Source organism: Macaca nemestrina, chromosome 17, assembly GCF_043159975.1.
Source record: "Macaca nemestrina isolate mMacNem1 chromosome 17, mMacNem.hap1, whole genome shotgun sequence".
Lineage (NCBI taxonomy): Eukaryota > Metazoa > Chordata > Mammalia > Primates > Cercopithecidae > Macaca > Macaca nemestrina.
In genome coordinates, this window is record NC_092141.1 from 90057211 (window position 1) to 90071922 (window position 14712).

At 60.6% G+C, this 14712-nt stretch overlaps 1 protein-coding gene across 5 annotated transcripts in view; it reads left to right on the top strand.

Annotated features, from left to right (window-relative positions):
- The window catches only part of LOC105469290 (BAR/IMD domain containing adaptor protein 2), a 77907-nt gene that overhangs the window by 39813 nt on the left and 23382 nt on the right, over positions 1-14712 (top strand). For all 5 annotated transcript variants that reach the window (XM_011720164.2, XM_011720162.2, XM_071081799.1 and 2 more), the window contains exons 4-6: positions 6574-6635; positions 7394-7465; positions 8186-8323. In XM_011720164.2, coding sequence (XP_011718466.1) covers positions 6574-6635; positions 7394-7465; positions 8186-8323 — 272 coding nt within the window. The remainder of the gene's footprint in view (positions 1-6573; positions 6636-7393; positions 7466-8185; positions 8324-14712) is intronic.

Below are 14712 nucleotides of genomic sequence, written 5' to 3' on the forward strand. Positions count from 1 at the left end.
GTGGGCACATTCGGGCCCCCGGTACTGCCCAGCCTTTGCACTGGCCAGCCCTGGGTTCTGTGTGAGGCCAGCCAGGCACTGCCACCCCTGTCCTGGCACAGAGGTTCTGCCAGGGTCTGTGCATGCTTTTGAGGGTCTGCTGAGAATTTTTTTTTTTTTGTAGTGGTGGTGAATAAAATACATAAGGCGGAGAAGCAGAAGCGACCGCACCCGGGTGTTCCCTCTTGTTGGTCATCCTGAGGTTTGGCGGAAACCGGCTCCTGCTCGGGTCAGGAGGCAGCGAGGGAGACGCTCCCCAGAGTACAGCCCGAGAGGCCTGGCTGCTTGGCTGGGGGCAGCGCTGAGTCTCAGGTCCTGCCGGGAGGCACAGTCCTTCCAGAATCAGCCCCTGTCACCATCTGCAGCTTAACTCATCCGAGTCTTGCTTTATCTTCCCTGTGAACCAGGTCCAGCCTGAGGCAGAGAGGAGATGGCAGGTGGACACCTGGGAGGGCTCACTGAGCTCTGCCTCGCCATCAGGGGAGGCCCCATCTAGGTTGTGGAGGATGCTTGAGAGAGCCCCGACGTTCTGACCTCCCAAAACGTCAAGGGTGCTGGCAGCGGGTGAGACCCCACAGTTTGCTCTGCTCCCCGGGGCTCTGCTTGCCAGGAGACGTTTTGGCTGTAAGCAGGCGAGAGCACCTCCAGAACGCACATCAGGAAGACAGATGGTGTGCAGGTGGGGCTCAGGGCTGCCATCCCCTGAAGCTGCTTCTGAAGAGCTGTTGTCGCAGCAGCTCTGTTAGAACAGGCCACACGGGAAACAGCCCGCACCTCTCAGTAGATGCTGAGAGAAACGTCTGGTGCATCCGTAGGGTGAAATTATATTCAGCCATAAAGGAGGACAGGCTGGGCGTGGCTCATACCTGTAATCCCAGCACTTTGGGAGGCCAAGATGGGGAGGATCACTTGAGGCTGGGAGTTTAGGACTCACCTGGGCAACACAGCAAGACTGTGTCTCTGTCTGGAAAAAAAAAAGGACATTCTGTGGCTGAGCGCAGTCACTTGCACCTATAATGCGAGCACTTTGGGAGTCCACTTGATCCCAGGAGTTCAAGACTAGCCTGGGCAACATAGACCCCATGTCTACAAAAGTGTTTTAGAAATGAGCTGGGGCCGGGCGCGGTGGCTCAAGCCTGTAATCCCAGCACTTTGGGAGGCCGAGATGGGCGGATCACGAGGTCAGGAGATCGAGACCATCCTGGCTAACACGGTGAAACCCCGTCTCTACTAAAAAAAATACAAAAACCTAGCCGGGCGAGGTGGCGGGCGCCTGTAGTCCCAGCTACTCGGGAGGCTGAGGCAGGAGAATGGCGCAAACCCGGGAGGCGGAGCTTGCAGTGAGCTGAGATCCAGCCACTGCACTCCAGCCTGGGCGACAGAGCCAGACTCCGTCTCAAAAAAAAAAAAAGAAATGAGCTGGGCATGGTGGCACACCCCTATAGTCCCAACTCCTCGAGAGGCTGGGGCCAGAGGATCCCTCGAACCCAGGAGTTGGAGGCTGCAGTGAGCCATGACTGTGGCACTGCACTCCAGCCTGGTGACAGAGTGAGACTGCTGTCTCTAAACAGACAAGAAGGAGACTCTGAGGCAGGCTACACTGTGGATGGAGCTTGAAGACATTGTGCCCAGGGAGAAAAGCCAGACACACAGGGTCCTGTATGATTGCAGTGATGTGAAGGGTTGGGAATAGGCCACTCTACAGACTGGTTCCCTGGAGCTAGGGAGCAACTGCTGGGGGCCATGGGTTTCTCTTCGGGGTGATGAAAATGTCAGGGCGGTCGGTTAGCTCAATTGCTGAGCTCATGGTGCTGATGCCACGGTCGTGGACTCAATCCCCGCACCAGCCACAGTCCCAATTTCTTGGCCGGGTGCGGCGGCTCACGCCTGTAATCCCAATACTTTGGCGGGGTGGGGTGGGTGGATCACTTGAGGTCAGGAGTTTCAGACCAGTGTGGCCAACATGGTGAAACCCCATCCCTACTAAAAATACTAAAATTAGCCGGGCTTGGTGGCAGGCGCCTGTAGTCCCAGCTACTCAGGAGGCTGAGGCAGGAGAATCTCTTGAACCTGGGAGGTGGAGCTTGCAGTGAGCCGAGATCGTGCCACTGTACTTCAGCCTGGGTGACAGAGAGACTGTCTCAAAAAAAAAAAAAAAAAAAAGTAAAAATGGTGAATTTTATGTTATGTGAATTTTTCCCAATTAAAAAAAAGCCCAATGTTGGGAGGACAGATGCTTGGGCTTCCTGCCCGTCCTGAGGCTGGTGGTGCTGAGCGTGCAGGTGGCTGGGGTGCGGGTGCCGTCTCAGGTGCGAGCCAGGCACTGTGGGTGCGGGTGCCGTCTTGGGTGGGAGCCGGGCACCGTGGGTGCGGGTGCTGTCTCGGATGGGAGATGGGTGCTGTGGGTGCGGGTGCCGTCTTGGGTGCAGGTGCCATCTTTGGGTGCTGTGGGTGCGGGTGCCGTATTATGTGGGAGCCGGGTGCTGTGGGTGCAGGTGCCATCTTGGATGGGAGCTGGGCGCTCTGGGTGCAGGTGCTGTCTTGGGTGGGAGGTGGGCATTGTGGGTGCAAGTGCCATCTTGGAGCTGGGTGCTGTGGGTGCTGTGGGTGCGGGTGCTGTCTCGGGTGGGAGCTGGGCATGTATGCGGCTGTTGGTGTCATCTCGGGTGGGAGCCGGGCGTCTGCCTTCCTGAACTGCAGCCTCCACTCCTCTCTGACTGTGCTCTCCGCTGCTCCAGGCTGGCAGCAGATCTTGAGGATGCAGCCTCTGGAAGCCCTCAGGGCTCCTGAGTTTTGGGGTGTTTGACCTCTAGCCTGCTCAGCCCCGAGTCAGCCTCGAGCTGTAGGGGTGGCAGGTCCCTCTCCTGCAAAGTGGGGTGACAGTCCCATGCAGGTCGGGGTAAGACCTGCGGGGAGCGAGACCGGGCTCAGCCTTCAGGAGAGATCAAGGGCTGTCGTGGGGTCTCACCAAGCTCTGTTGGGATTCCAGAAAGGAGCTGGGGACTCAGCAGATGGAAAGGCCCCTCTCCGCCAGGTGCTCCCCCCAGGCAGAACCGACTCGAGGACAGAAAGATGCTGGCCGGGCACGCCTGGGGCCTGGGCTCTGCAGCCTCACCTGACTCAGGTGCTGTTTTCTCTGCTGGGGAGCAGGGGCCCCAGCCAGGTCCTGAGGCAGCCCTGTCCTCATCATTGCGCTCAGCCCGTCCACAGGAGGCTGGGCTCCCCAGTCAGTCAGTCCCGTGGAGCAGGTTTCAGTCTTAGCCTGGCGACCGCCCTGTCCAAGGTGGAGGTGGAGCTGGTGGGGTGAGGCCCACGGTGACCCCAGTGCGGACCGGCTGCTGCTTCACTCATGGCATCCATTGGTAGACGGTTGAAGAAAGAGAGGCCTCATTTTCAGGATGCCTGTGCGGTTTTTAGACTTTCATCCCAAAGGAAACACATCGCCCGTGACTCCCACATGTGCTCCCTTTCCTGCCCTCCGGTGCTCCTTCCCCTCCTCACTCCCCAGCACCCCTAGGCAGCCCTGGGCCAGTGGTGTGAGCTGCCCAGAGCTGGTTGACCCATCAGCCTGGGTGCGACACCGCTGCACTCCCACACCTACATCCTGAGGCGTGGCCACCTGCTGTCCATCACCCCCAGCACCCCAGATCCCTGGATCCTTCCGACGGTGATGGCTCTGCCGGTCTGTTCTGGCTCACGTGCTGTGTGCCCTGGCCCACTGGCACTCAGCTTACATTTGAACCTCGTCTTTTGAGTTAAGGACCCACCTGTGCTGTGGACGAGATGTGGGCTTCCCAGTGGGTGGGTGGCATCTGATAGGTGAGGCTGCTTCGGAAGCCTGGTAGACTGTCCCCCAGCAGGGTGGGCCTGGATAAGTCTGCCTGCCACATGGGAGGGAACGTGGAGAGATGAAGAGATGAGGGAGCCCAAGAACACAAGGCCTCACGTCTCACCCCGGGGAGGCTCTCGATGGCTCTGACCTTGCTACTCCTTCAGGCACCTGAAGGACACAGGGAACTGCAGACAAGACTTAGTTGCTCAGCAGAACTCACTACCCCTACCGGTGCCTCTCACTGCTGATCTTAGCGTCTTGGAATTCCTTAGGGGTCTGGTGCTTTACGTGGGAGCTGTGTTGGGCTGACCGTCCCTCCAGTCGGCATCAGAGCACCCCGGGGGTTAAGCGCTGGTGGCTGCACACACAGTCATACTCCCAGCAGGGGCGCCTGCAGCACCTCGGGGGTTAAGCGCTGGTTCCGGACACGTTCACACTCCATGCCCACGTGGTTTCCTGCAGCTGCTTGTAAGATGCAGTTTAAAAATTCAACGCGTGGGATGATTTTGTGCAGCCGCCGCTCGAAGCTCAGGGCGGGCACACGCCTGGTCTGTGCAGCTTTGCCTGGGCCTCCCCTGCGTGCGCACTAGCTGCAGTGTGGGGCTGGGGGCTCGGGCTGGCGGGGATGCTGGGGTGCACATTTGAGTATCGCAGCCTCACGGGTGGGTGGTGATGATCGTCACCTGACCAGAACCCCCTGAGAAGCTCCACATATTTTTTTTTCTTTTTGGATTCAACAGTCCCTTTTTAAAAAGATTTGCTGTTCAATGTTGTCTTCCAGATGTTCCTCTTGAATCCATTGTGTGTAGCCTTTTAAGGGAATATGTGCTTGTTATTTGGTCTTGACATTAACTTATAATTTAGGGCTGCAGAATGTGGCGAGAGCCAGGCACGGTGCTGCATGCCTTTGATCCCAGCTACTTGGGAGGCTGAGGCGGGAGGATCCCATAAGCCTAGGAGTTGGAGACCAGCCCGGGTGACATAGTGAGACCCCCATCTCTAAAAATGAAAAAAACGGAATATGGCAAGAGCCATGCACAGTTCAGCTGAGTTGTCTCGGGCCTTTTGCTTCACCTCTTTGTGAACTTGCAGGCCCCCACCCCAGGATAGGGGGCCGGCGACCTCGCAAATGCTGGGTGCTTGTGGGCACTCTGGGGCTGAGTGGGCACTGGCCAGGGCTCCTGTCCCATGTGGTGCTGATGGCGGGGGTGGGTCTCGGGCTCTGCTGATGAGTGTCAGGGCTGGGTCCTGGAACCCAGGCTGGCTGTACCTCTGTGGGGGCTTCTGGCTTGCCAGCCCCATGGGCTGGTGGTGTGGACACCTGGTGGCCTTGGTGACCATGTCTCAAATGGGATCACAGCTCCGCGGGAGCTCTGGCAGAGGGAGGTGGGAAGGCCGTGCTCCTGTGTCTTCGAGGCCTCGACCCCTCAGCTCCTCTCTGCCCCCATCTTTGGTGGAAGCAGGTGGGGATACAGCAGTGTGGTGAGGCCCTTACAGAGTGGTGGCTCAGGCCCACATCAGGGTAGCCCAGACACCTGTGCCTCTGGGGCTGCCCCCCACAGGTGGACTCGAGCCGAGTGTCGTTGATGTCCACGCTGGAAAAGGCCTCTGATGGCCGCTCACCCCTTTGCCACCACGACTTTGATTTCTTTTTTTTTTTTTTTTTTTTTTTGAGACGGAGTCTTGCTCTGTCGCCCAGGCTGGAGTGCAGTGGCGTGACCTCAGCTCACTGCAAGCTCCGCCTCCCGGGTTCACGCCATTCTCCTGCCTCAGTCTCCCGAGTAGCTGGGACTACAGGTGCCTGCCACCACACCCGGCTGATTTTTAAAAATATTTTTAGTAGAGACAGGGTTTCACCTGTGTAGCCAGGATGGTCTCGATCTCCTGACCTCGTGATCCACCCGCCTTGGCCTCCCAAAGTGCCTGGATTACAGCGTGAGCCACCGCGCCTGGCCTCACGATTTTGGTTTCTTAATCTGCATTTTTGCTCATGGGCCGAGGAGACATCAGTGTCCCCAAGCGCTGCCCGTGTGTCCCCAGGGCCCTCAGCGATGGCAAGGTGAGCCCAGGCCTCCGTGCACCAGGGTGGCTGCCTGGTGAGCCGATCCCATGGGGCCAGGCCTCCTCCGACCACCGTGCTCCTCTGGGGCTCAAAGCGGAGATGTTGGGTGAAGTCTCAGAGGTGCTGTGGGTCTGCAGCCTGGGTAGTGAGGCGTCTTGGAGTCAGAGCGGCCTGTGCCCAGCGCGTGCCCATGGATGTGCCCCAGAGGAGGTTTGCACGCTGTGGTGTGGGGTCTGCAGACCGTCTGCCTGGCCTGAGGTGGGAGGGTCGAAGCTCTTGGGTCTCTGCGAACGAGAGTCGGATGTGTGAAGACGTATGTTTGCGCTCACTGCCACTCACTGTCACGCCTGGGGTGAGGCAAACACGGGCTCTTCCTGTCTCTTGCCTTTGCAGAGACTCAAGGTCCATCCCAAAGATGCCAGGCGTGCTGTGCATTTGAGGTCTGGAGTCCCTTGTCATTCTAGAATTTTCTGTTTCCTCTTGGTGTCCTCTCTCCACCCTCCCTTCTGGCCCTGACACCCCTGGGGCCCTGTTGCCTGTGGTCACTGGGCTTCCCTGGGTGGCTGTCAGCCCAGAGTGGGATGACGGTGGTGACTGCGGGCACCTGACTCCCTCCCCTTCCTTCTGCCGTTCTTCCCAGGAGACGTTCTTTTCCAGATGGCGGAAGTCCACAGGCAGATCCAGAATCAGCTGGAAGAAATGGTGAGTCCCACCCCCAGCGTGGCCCTGCGAGGAGGGGCAGGTGCAGTGGGAGAGCTGGTGCCGGAACAGTCCGAGCTGTCCAGCCACACTCAGAGGCAGGGAGGGACCCTGGCTCAGGACACAAGTCATACTCCAAGGAGGATGTCGGAGAAAAGGGCACGGGCCAGACCGGGGCCGCATGCTTCGCTGCCACCACAGCCGGCCACGACACGCTGGGCTCCAGGGAGAGTCCTGGTCGCAGCCCCAGCCAGACCCCACTCCTGCAGCTCACAAGGCAGCCAGGCAGACTTCCCCGGCCTCTCCGACTATAGGCAGAGGCAGACCCCGGACAACCAGAGCACGTTGCTGGCGGTTGGTTTGCGGCATCCTGTCTAAAGCCAGGGGTCTGACCCTGGTTTCAGTTCGGGTTCATGGACCCTGCGACCTCTCGGCCTGTGTCGCAGTGATCCCTGGCATGGGACAGCAGAGGAAGCAGGGGACAGCTGTTTCTGTTGCCCTTGTGAGAAACGGAGCCCTTATGGCTGTCGGAGGCGAGATTGTCCCACGTTCCAGACTCCTGTTCAGCACTTGCTCCTGCAGTCCCCTGGCTCCATAGGGCGCACCTGGCCATGCAGAGCCATGGCCCGTCAGTCAGGGGGAGGGGCTCCTACACAGCCAGGACACCCGGGGTCTCGTGACCGTCCGCCTTGGCCCTGCCCCCCTTCTCTTCTGCGTCCATGTGTTGGAGCTGACGGCTGATGTTTTCTCTCCATGTCCAGCTGAAGTCTTTTCACAACGAGCTGCTCACACAGCTGGAGCAAAAGGTGGAGCTGGACTCCAGGTACCTGAGTGTAAGTGCACCCTGGCCGTGCCTGCTGGGGCCCTGTGCCTGGGCTCCAGCTCTCCTGAATGCCTGTCGCTCCTTCCCTCGGCCTGAAGGCTTCCCACTTCCCCTGAGCTCCCTGTCTGCGTGGGCCCCAGCTCTGACTTCATTGTCCATTTGGGACTGAGTGCCCCTGGTGTGCCCCAAATGCAACCTGTGGGTGAACCCATTGCCTCTGATGTCCCGTGTGCCCAGTTCATGCCTCGGCTTTGACCACTTGTGGTGAAGCTGGTGCCTGACTCTGCTGCCCGGGAATGCGGGAGCTCCTTCTTTGGCCTCTGCAGTTCCCTGGGCTCTCGGCCCGTCCTGCCTCACTGCCACTCCTGTCAGCTGGCAAGAAGGCTTGGGCCTGAGGCGCTGCTCGAGGGTTTGAGAGTCATCCCTGGCTCTCCGTGGTGGGCGGGAAGGGTGGGCCTTGGCCAGTTTTTCAAAGTCTGATTTTCATCTTCGGGGACCAGAGAGCTGCCATGGGGTGGGGTGGGGTCGGGCTGAGGGCTCAGTTGCACTCTCCACAGCTCTGATTTGCCGCTGAGCATGCGCAGCCGGAGAGCAGGCCAGGAGGGGAGCGTCAGGGCTGCCGAGGGGACCCTGCTGCATTGGGCTCATGGGCCTTGGTTTTGTTGCCGGGGGGACCCTGCTGCACTGGGCTCATGGGCCTTGGTTTTGTGTTTTATTGTTTGACTCTCAGGCTGCGCTGAAGAAATACCAGACTGAGCAAAGGAGCAAAGGCGACGCCCTGGATAAGTGTCAGGCTGAGCTGAAAAAGCTTCGGAAGAAGAGCCAGGGCAGCAAGAATCCTCAGAAGTACTCGGACAAGGAGCTGCAGGTAGGCCTGCGACCCCCGCTGTGGTGCCTCTCGCTTCACCTTGGGACTGCTCACCCCTCAGCCCTCCTCGTCCACGGGGAGTGGACAGCAGCCCCCCAGGGGGGGATCAGACAGAGGCAGGCTGTGTGCCCCTGGTAGACCTCAGGAGCAGTGGGCCCGATGCCCCCAGGCCAGTGGGATGGTCAGCTCCACCTGTGGGGCTCTGTCCTGCTCTCTGCAGCCTTCCAGGGTCGCTGGAAGGTTCTTGGCCAAAGGAGCAGAAACCCAAATGGAGTCCTCCCACCTCTGTTCCCCCGATCCCTGCCTAGAAGTCAGGTCCCAGTCTGTTCCTCTAAGGAGTCGGGTCCCGGTCTGTTCCTCGAAGGAGTTGGGTCCCGGTCTGTTCCTCTAAGGAGTCGGGTCCCGGTCTGTTCCTCGAAGGAGTCGGGTCCCGGTCTGTTCCCCCGATCCCTGCCCAGGAGTCAGGTCCCGGTCTGTTCCTCGAAGGAGTCGGGTCCCGGTCTGTTCCTCGAAGGAGTCGGGTCCCGGTCTGTTCCTCGAAGGAGTCGGGTCCCGGTCTGTTCCTCGAAGGAGTCAGGTCCCGGTCTGTTCCCCCGATCCCTGCCCAGGAGTCAGGTCCCGGTCTGTTCCTCTAAGGAGTCGGGTCCCGGTCTGTTCCTCTAAGGAGTCGGGTCCCGGTCTGTTCCTCTAAGGAGTCGGGTCCCGGTCTGTTCCTCTAAGGAGTCGGGTCCCGGTCTGTTCCTCTAAGGAGTCGGGTCCCAGTCTGTTCCTCTAAGTGGCTGTGGCCGCTGCCCACAGGGCTGGCTGCTCAAGGCAGGTGGTACTTCAGGTTCCTCGAGGGAGCGGCTTCGGTGTTTTCTCTCACCGTCCCGCCAGTGTCACCAGTGCATGCTGAGTGGGCTAGGACTTAAGATGGCCTCGCCGATGACAGGCACGGCCTGATGTGTGTACACCGGAACCTGGATGGTGCCTGGCACAGGCCAGACCCAGAAACCCCTCGCCCATTTGCTGGGGTCATAGTGATACAGATGAGAAGGACACACAAAACAAGATGCCCAGTCGTTTGTAAAAGAAACAACAGGAAAACCCCTGGCCAGTCACCCAGGTAGAAGCTTCTGGGCTGCACCCTGGGGCGGGCAAGGTGTGGCTGTGGGTGAAGCCCGGGCCTCCAGGCCGCTCCCTTCCTTCTGGCAGTCAGGTTTTCAAGCCTTGGCAAGCCCCGCACACACCTGCCCGTGTGCGTGTGTCTGCGTGTGTGTGTGCCGCCATCTCCTTGATGCCAGATGTGGGTGTTCATGAATGGCTGTGGCCTCACCCTGGGACTGGAGGCCGGTGCCTGCTCAGAGCCTGTGCCCCGCTCACTCCTTGACTGCAGGGAAGCCAGGCAGGTCTGCCCATACCCTGCAGGCCAAGCTGGAAGATTTCCAGCGTGGGGTCGCCTGGTGGAGCAGGATCGGTCCCAAAGGAGAGGACAGGACTGGGCCAGGGGCAGATGAGAAGAATAAGTGAGAGTCTGTGGAAACAGCCATATGGGGGTCCCTCGGGTGCCCACTGCTGTCTGCAGCCTCCCACTCAGGCACGCTTGGTGCACAGTTGAAGGGACGCGACTCAGGCCGTTCTCTAGGCGCCCTCCCCTCTCCAGCCACCTCTTCCTGTGTCCCCAGCCTTTGTTTCGATCCTGTTTTTCACTCCAGGTAAGCTGTGGTGGGTCTTGTGATCCTTTCTGTTTTACACTCTGGGCAGGCTGCAGTGTTAGGTCTCTCCATGATGGGCCCATCGTGGAGGCCTTAGTATTCCTGCCTGAGGCTGCCGCAGCGAGCCTTCCTCCAGCTGTTTCTGCGCACAGATCCCGAGCAGTGGGAATAGGGAGTTGAGGAGGAGAAATAGGTATTTGTTGGTAGAGCCTATGTCTATTTTTCTTTTTCCTCCCACCTTGGAGCATTTTGCAACTTTGCTTTCTGAAGACTTAAGCAGCAGACGGCGCCCCCACGGCCTGGAGGGCCGTAGCTTCCTCCCGGCAGGCCAGGGCAGTGCAGGTGTGAGCCACCCCTGAGCACCCAGGCCGGGTGTGAGAGCGTGTCTTAGAGGGAACTTTCCTGGGAACGTCCCCGGCTTGGGGTTCTGGAGATGGGGATACTGAGGCCAGCCCACTGAGGGCTCAGCTGCCTGCTAGGGTCCAGGGACCTGAGCTCTCCTCTCCCCTTGAGGCACTGTGGGTTTTTGCTAACGGCCTTATTAAGATATAATTCACGTCACCAGCAGTTCACCATTTCGCGGGCACAGCCCAGTGGTTGAGTGTTTGCAGCTGTGCGTCCATCACTCAGTCCATTTTAGAGCACTTTCCAGTCAGCAGTCACCCCTGTGCCCCTGGCTCCACCAGTCAGCAGCCTGCCATCGGCCTCCGTGGGCTCGCCTCTGTGGGCTCACCTTTGGTGCCTGGTGGCTCACGTGGCGCGGAGGGTTCTCAAGGCTGATTGTGCAGTAGCCTGCGCCAGTCTCCCCCCACCTCTTACTGTCGGGGGCCAGCGTTTCTTCCTTTTCGTGGCTCAGTTGTGTTCCATCGTACGGGTACTGGAGGCTCCGCCCTGCTCAGGATGAGGGCCCTCTCCCTGGCACAGCCGGTATTGTCCTGTGGCTGGGCTCCCTGGGAGCCGGAGATCATGGCAGGGTAGCATAGGGCTGGGCAGAGGCAGAGGCTAGGGGCTCTTGGAGCCACCCCCCTCCCTCCTGCAGTCTGGAGCCAGAGGCCTGAGGCCCCCACGCAGTCATCCTGCCTGGCCCTGCCTCACCAGCTCCCTGGTTTCCAGGTGCCCTGCCTCCCTCTGCCAGGCCTCTCCCTTGAGGAGGGCACTGACCACACACCCGGCCTCCGCCTGCCCTCCACGCTGCTCTGCCGTGGGCCCCGGGTGGTGGGATTTACTCTCGAGGCTGTGTGTGCACAGCCAGCTCCTCAGCCCGTCCCGCATGGGGGTTTGGACGACCTTCTTGCTGATGGCTGGTCCGTTTGTTTGCTGCGTGTCCTGGCACTTGGGGTCTGTTAGGGACCATGGTGGTGCCTCAGGGGCCCTGGAGGCAGGTCCCATCTGTTCATCCCACGGGGGCTGCGAGCCACCTCCAGTGCCTCAGCGGACCCTGCGTTGACTGGCCCGAGGGTCCCCTGATTTGCAGCCACAGGGGGCTGGACCTTGCGGTGACTCAAGGGGCCTTGGCCCTGCTTCAGTGCTGTGGTCCACGGTCTGGGCAAGGGGCTGCCAGTGGGTGCCCCAGGTGCTGTGAAACATTTGATAACAGAACTAAGGTGGCAGGTGGCGGGGCTTACCCTGGGGCCCCTTGAGTGCCCTTCCATGGTAAGTCAGGTGACCCAGTTTTGGGAGTAAGCCATGGCGCCTGTTTCTCAGGTGGGGGACACCCGATGGCTGCCACAGTCGTCACGAAGCCCCCCCCCATCCGCAGGAGGGCAGGGGAAGGGGGAGGGGGTCGTGGCCCTCCAGGCTGTCTGTGTCCTGATGGGCCAGAACCAGGAGCCCGGCAGGGTTCTGAATGAGGGCAGCGTTCCTGTCTGTGGCTGTGAGTTGCTAAGGCAGATGGTCCCCGCAGCACCTGTGAGTGGGTCTGGGCGAGGGCCGTGTGGGCGGGGAGGGCAGGCAGGGCTCCGAAGCGTGTGGTGGGTGGAGGCTGCAGTGGGTGTGAGGTAAGGTGGCCCAGCAGCTCCCCTGGAAAGGCTTCTGCCACCCGGTGCAGAGACACTTGGTGAGCCTCATCTTCCTGGCCTCCGAGGGCGCCTCCTGGGAGATGTACGAAGCTGGCCTTTCTTCCCAGGTCCCAGGCGCCCTGCTGTGGCTCCCCAGCCCTGGCTGAGTGACCTCCTTTCTCCAGAACTTGCAGCTGCTCCTCCTCACTCACCAGAGGACCTGTGGGTGGCCCCAGGCTGGCCTGTCCCCACCCGGGCACAGCCTCAAGGCCCTGGTGTCAGGCTTAGGCTTGGATCCGGCTCTGTCCCTTAACGGGTCACGTGGCCACAGCAAGCACCAAAGCTTCTCTGAGCCTCAGTTTCCCTGTTTGTGAGGGGGAATGTCCTGCCTTTCTCCGTCTTCTGAGCACTGACAGGAAGGGCTGTGGACCTAGGACAAGCTGGTGTCGACCTTCTCACGGTGCCTGCGTAGGGAGCTCTCCTGGACCGACCTCTGCCTCTGTTCCTCCCCATCTACCTGACCTTCCTCTGTTAATGGGAGACGGGGCTACAACTCTTAACCACACAGGTGTTTTATTTTTGTGATTTTTCCTCAGTCACCGAGTTCCTTTGGGAAGGGCTAGGTCTCGTATTTCTTCTGCATCCCACTTGGTGCCACGCACAAACGGGTCATGCAGCAGATAGCTAGTAAGTGCTAAGTGGTTTCAAAACAACGTTTTGGGGTGGGAAGCAGAAGGAGCCATGGCCCAGGGTGCTTTCTGCTCCCTAGTGGCCTGGAAGCCCAGGAGGCCAGGCTGGGAGCCGTCAGCATGCCCGGCCCCACATCTGAGTTTGAGGGGGTGGGGGACTTGGTATGTGACTGCGCACACCCCCCACTGAGCTGCAGGGAGGCTGCTGCGACCATCCTGGGGTGAGTCCTGGGGTGAGTGCCGGGCTGCCTGGCTGGGATGTGCTGCCAGCCCCCCTGGGGTGTCTACTTTAGGGTGTAGCTGCTGGGGGCCCAGCCGTTGCACATCCTCTCCACTTCTGAAGAGCTGGGGAGCTGGGCTGGCTGGCCCCACCCACTTGTGCAGCCCTGCCCCTCCAGTGCCCTCCACCCTGCCCTCACTTGTGTGGACCCACCACTTGGAGCAGGAGGCCCTGCCCCTCCAGTGAGCCCTACCCCCCTTATGTGGCCCCACCCCCAAACACAGGCCTCCTAGCTGGGCCTCACTCCTGGCCTGCCTGTCAAGAGCTGCTGTCCTGGGGCCTAGAATGTCAGCAAGGTCCTGGCGGTCACAGGGAAAGGGCCTGTTGGAAGCACTCTTGGGGGAGAAGCAGAGGCCTCTTCACTACTGGCCTCTCCATTCCTAAAGCGGTTGGTTGCTTTCCAGCTGTTCTGCAGACCAGCCCAGTAGCTGCACCCCACGCTGGGGGCAGCCCAGGGGTGTCTACCCAGAGAGTACGGCTCATGGTGCTGCCCTGGAGATCCCTGCCTTGGTCCCTGGGCCCACCTGCACCCAGCTCTTCTAGCTGCCTCCAGTGTGTGCCCTGTGGGGTCACTGGCAACCATAGCAGTTGTCCCCAGTCCTGAAGACCCTGGGAGAGGCAGATGTGCCCACACCACTGGGGTGTGGGGCAGGAGTCTGGCCCATTCGGGCTCCTGGGGCTGCCTTCTTGAGCAGACGGGGGGGCAGCTGGGCTGCTGGAAGTAGAAGTGACGCCGTGTAAGGGTGGCCTGAAGCCAGCGTCCAGCCAGGGGCGTGTGTAGCAGAGCAGAGGCCTCCGCGCGGTTCCCAGGCTGTCCCTGCCGTAGAGGCCTTTCCCTTGGAGACTCTAGTGCCCCTGGTGAGGCCCTGCACGTCTGTCACCTGGCAGTCTAGAGCTGGCTGGGGCCTGGCTGGTGGTGCAGCCGAGTGGGCAGTGCGTGCAGGTGGAGGCTGTTTAGGGAGCTCCGAGGGCTGGACGGGTGCCCCCGTCCATGGAGGTCCCCCACCTCAGCTGCCGCTGATGAAGGGGGAGGTGGTGCTGGTGCCTGACTCTGGTCTTTGTGGGTGCAGCATGCTGTGTCGTTGTCAGATGTGGGTTCCCTCAGCGACCCAAGGGCTGGGTGTCTCGAAGTGATTGCTGGGGTCCCCGGTGGGCTCAGAAACCTGTCGCCAGCTGCACCCCACCTGAGCTGCGTGTGCGGAGCGCTGGGCTCCTGGGAGCTGTGAGGCTGCCGGGCAGCAAGGCTGGGCCCGTGGCACGTGTGAGGGGCAGCTTCATGCTCCAGGGTGCCCATGAGGCCGAGGCCCCCGATGCACACTGCCCTCTCCCACTGCCAGGCTCATCACGAGGCAGTGGCCGGGCCTGCCGCATGAGCTGAACCAGGGACACACCACACCAGGCCCTGGGGGCAGAGGTGGGGCTGCAGGGAGGGGTGGGCGGGAGGTCAGCCAGGCCCTGCCCCAGAGAGGCAGGTAGAGTGGGTTTCTCTGTCTGCCTGCCAGGGTGCCCTCGAGTGGGGCTGGGCCGGGGAGCCTCCCGTGTTCAAGAACTGCGTGTAATTGAGATGGTGTTTTGGGATTTCCATGAAAAGAAGTAATTGCAGTTATAGGTCAGGGCACCGGAGTCAGGAAGCGTTTGGGACGTTTGTTAACTAGGACAGGAGAGCTTATGTAAGGGGGTATGCACAGCCTGCTGGGCCAGCAGTGCCCTCACTCTCCGGTACTGTGGT